General features: G+C 42.4%; 1 protein-coding gene and 1 non-coding gene across 2 annotated transcripts; one reads left to right on the plus strand and one right to left on the minus strand.

Moving 5' to 3' along the window:
• Nucleotides 1-366: 366 nt before the first annotated feature.
• On the minus strand, nt 367-472 carry LOC130958663 (small nucleolar RNA R71). Its single transcript, XR_009077774.1, has one exon. It is a non-coding gene; the product is annotated as a small nucleolar RNA R71 (small nucleolar RNA).
• Nucleotides 473-1,621: 1,149 nt separating this feature from the next.
• Nucleotides 1,622-2,149, plus strand: LOC130957131 (uncharacterized). Its single transcript, XM_057884016.1, has one exon. It carries the CDS (start codon nt 1,622-1,624, stop codon nt 2,147-2,149), a length of 528 nt encoding a protein of 175 aa, XP_057739999.1.
• The last annotated feature ends 767 nt before the right edge of the window (nt 2,150-2,916 follow it).

The raw sequence follows: 2,916 nt of genomic DNA on the forward strand, positions 1-2,916 counted from the left end.
AGAGTCTTAGGCTCCTACATCAACCCAAACCCAGGAAACTGTGGCAGTAGCATCCTGAAGCCAACAATTCATGCTAACAACTTTGAGTTGAACCCTCAACTCATCACACTTGTTCAGAATAATTGTTCATATGGAGGGGGTGCCCAAGAGGACCCAAACCAACATCTCACTACATTCTTGAGGATTTGCGACACTGTAAAGTCCAATGGTGTACACCATGACACCTACAAACTACTTTTGTTTCCTTTTTCTCATAGAGATAAGGCAACAAAATGGTTAGAAGCATTTCCCAAGGAGAGCTTGACCACTTGGGATGAGGTTGTGAACAAGTTTCTAGCAAGATTCTACACCCCACAGAAAGTTAATAGATTGAGAACTGAGGTACAAACCTTCAAGCAGCAAGATGGTGAAATACTGTATGAGGCTTGGGAGAGGTTTAAAGACTTGACGAAGAAGTGCCCTCCGAATATGTTCAACGAATGGGTTCAACTACACATCTTCTATGAAGGGCTATCGTATGAAGCAAAGAAAGCTGTGGACCACTCTTCAGGGGGTTTACTCAACAAGAAGAAAACCATTGAAGAAGCCATAGATGTTATTGAGACTGTAGCCAAAAATGAGTACTTCTATGCTTCAGAAAGGAGTGCTGGAAATCAATTCTATGGATGCTTTGTTAGCACAAAACAAGATGATTGCAGCACAATTAGTAGCCCTAACAAAGAAGGTGGAAGCAAGTCAAGTCTCAGTTGTCCAAGCTCAAGCACCACCACAAGAAGGAGATGCACTAGAAGCTGAATGTAAATGGGAGCAGGCAAACTATGTGAACAACCCATCTAGACCACCATATGATCCAAACTCTAAGACATACAACCCAGGTTGGAAGAACCACCCAAATTTTAGGTGGGGAAACTAACAAGACCACAAACTATACCACTCTAACCATCATAACAACCACAACCCCAACCACCAATCAAACAAAAACAGACCCTATCATAACTCACAAAATACATCATATCACTCTACACAGCTAACACACAACAGCCACTACCAAGATACATCAACCCGCACCCTGCAACCAAGTGAAACCAGCAGTAATTTCTCAAAATTGGAGGCTGCCATAGCACAATTGTTAGTGCAACTTACCAAAACTATTTCCACTATTCTGGAGAGATAGCTACAGGCTGAAAGAAAGATAGATGCAAACCAAGAAGAGTTCAGATCCAACATAAAGAATCAAGGGACAATGATTTCAAAATTGGAGGCACAAGTAGGGAGCTTGTCTAAACAAATACCCATGCCCACACATACCTTTTCTAGTGATACCATGGCTAACCCGAGGGGGGAATGCAAGACCATAACATTAAGAAGTGGAAAATTTGTAGAAGAAGCACCCCTAAGTCAAAGCCACCAAGAAGAAAGAGCTGCAAAGGAACCTGAGACCAAGAAGGAAGAAGAGACCCTTGCACCATCCTCACCAAAGCAAGTTCTGAAGCTTTATGTGCCAAAGGCACCCTATCCACAAAGGCTGAGGAAGAATGGGAAAGACATCCAGTTCTCTAGATTCCTAAAAATCTTTAAGAAGCTCTAGATCAGCATACCTTTTGCTGAGGCATTAGAGCAAATGCCTCTCTATGCCAAGTTTTTAAAGAAGCTCATGACAAGGAAGAGGAATTGGGGAGAAAAGGAGACTGTAGTGCTCAATGAGGAGTGTAGTGCCATAATACAAAAGAAGCTCCCCCAGAAATTGAAAGATCCTAGGAGCTTCCAAATCCCCTGTATCATTGGGGATATGAACATTGAGAAGGCACTATATGATCTAGGAGCCAGCATCAACCTCATGTCTTTGGCCATGATGAAGAGGATGAGAATAGAAGAAGCAAAACCCACAAGAATGGCCCTTCAACTAGCAGACAGGACCTTCAAATTCCCCCATGGCGTGGTGGAGGATTTGTTGGTAAAAGTGGGAGAGTTCATCTTTCCAGCTGACTTTGTTGTGCTTAATATGGAGGAGGAAGCCAACACATCAATCATCCTAGGAAGGCCATTCCTAGCTACAGCTAGAGCTATAATTGATGTTCAAAAAGGGGAACTAGTCTTGAGATTACATGAGGAGAAAATGGTCTTCAATGTCTTCAAGGCAATGAGCTAGCTACCCCAAGGAATCCATTGGGGAATGCATGATGGTGGACATAATTGAAAGTCTCGTTCAAGGAGTCCTAGAGGAAGAACAATGTGAAGAAATCAAAGAGTAAGATCAACTAACCTCATGTGGTGAGCTACCACTAGAGACTATGAAAGAACCAATCATGCTGGACAAGACAAGTAAAATGGAAGTGGAGGCACCAAAGTTGGAGTTGAAAACTCTGCCTTCAAACTTGAAATATGCTTACTTGGGTGGCAACAACACATACCCAGTGATCATCAGTTCAAGTCTAAATAAGGAACAAGAAGAAGAGCTAATCCAAGTGCTAAAGTAACACAAAGATGCTATTGGATGGACACTTGTAGATTTAAAAGGGATCAGTCCTTCAATGTGTATGCACAAAATCCTACTTGAGAAAGGTACAAAGCCCTCAAGACAGCAACAGAGAAGGCTAAATCCAACAATGAATGAAGTAGTCCAAAAAGAAGTGCTGAAGCTGTGGCAAGCAGAGGTAATTTACCCAATTTCAGATAGCCCCTGGGTAAGCCCGTTGCAAGTAGTCCCCAAGAAAGAAAGGATCACTGTTGTGCCAAATGAGAAGAATCAATTGATACCAACAAGAACAGTGACTGGTTAGCGCATGTGCATTGATTATAGGAAGCTCAATGAGGCTACCAGGAAAGATCACTTCCCCTTACCTTTCATGGACTAGATGCTAGAAAGACTTGCGGGACATGAATATTATTGCTTCTTGGATGGCTATTCTGGTTACA

Source organism: Arachis stenosperma, chromosome 10 (genome assembly GCF_014773155.1).
Source record: "Arachis stenosperma cultivar V10309 chromosome 10, arast.V10309.gnm1.PFL2, whole genome shotgun sequence".
In the NCBI taxonomy this organism is placed as follows: Eukaryota; Viridiplantae; Streptophyta; class Magnoliopsida; order Fabales; family Fabaceae; genus Arachis; species Arachis stenosperma.

What these genes read in the sequence shown, in the direction of transcription:
- LOC130957131 (XM_057884016.1), top strand. Translation starts at nt 1,622, where the DNA reads ATGCCTCTCTATGCCAAGTTTTTAAAGAAGCTCATGACAAGGAAGAGG.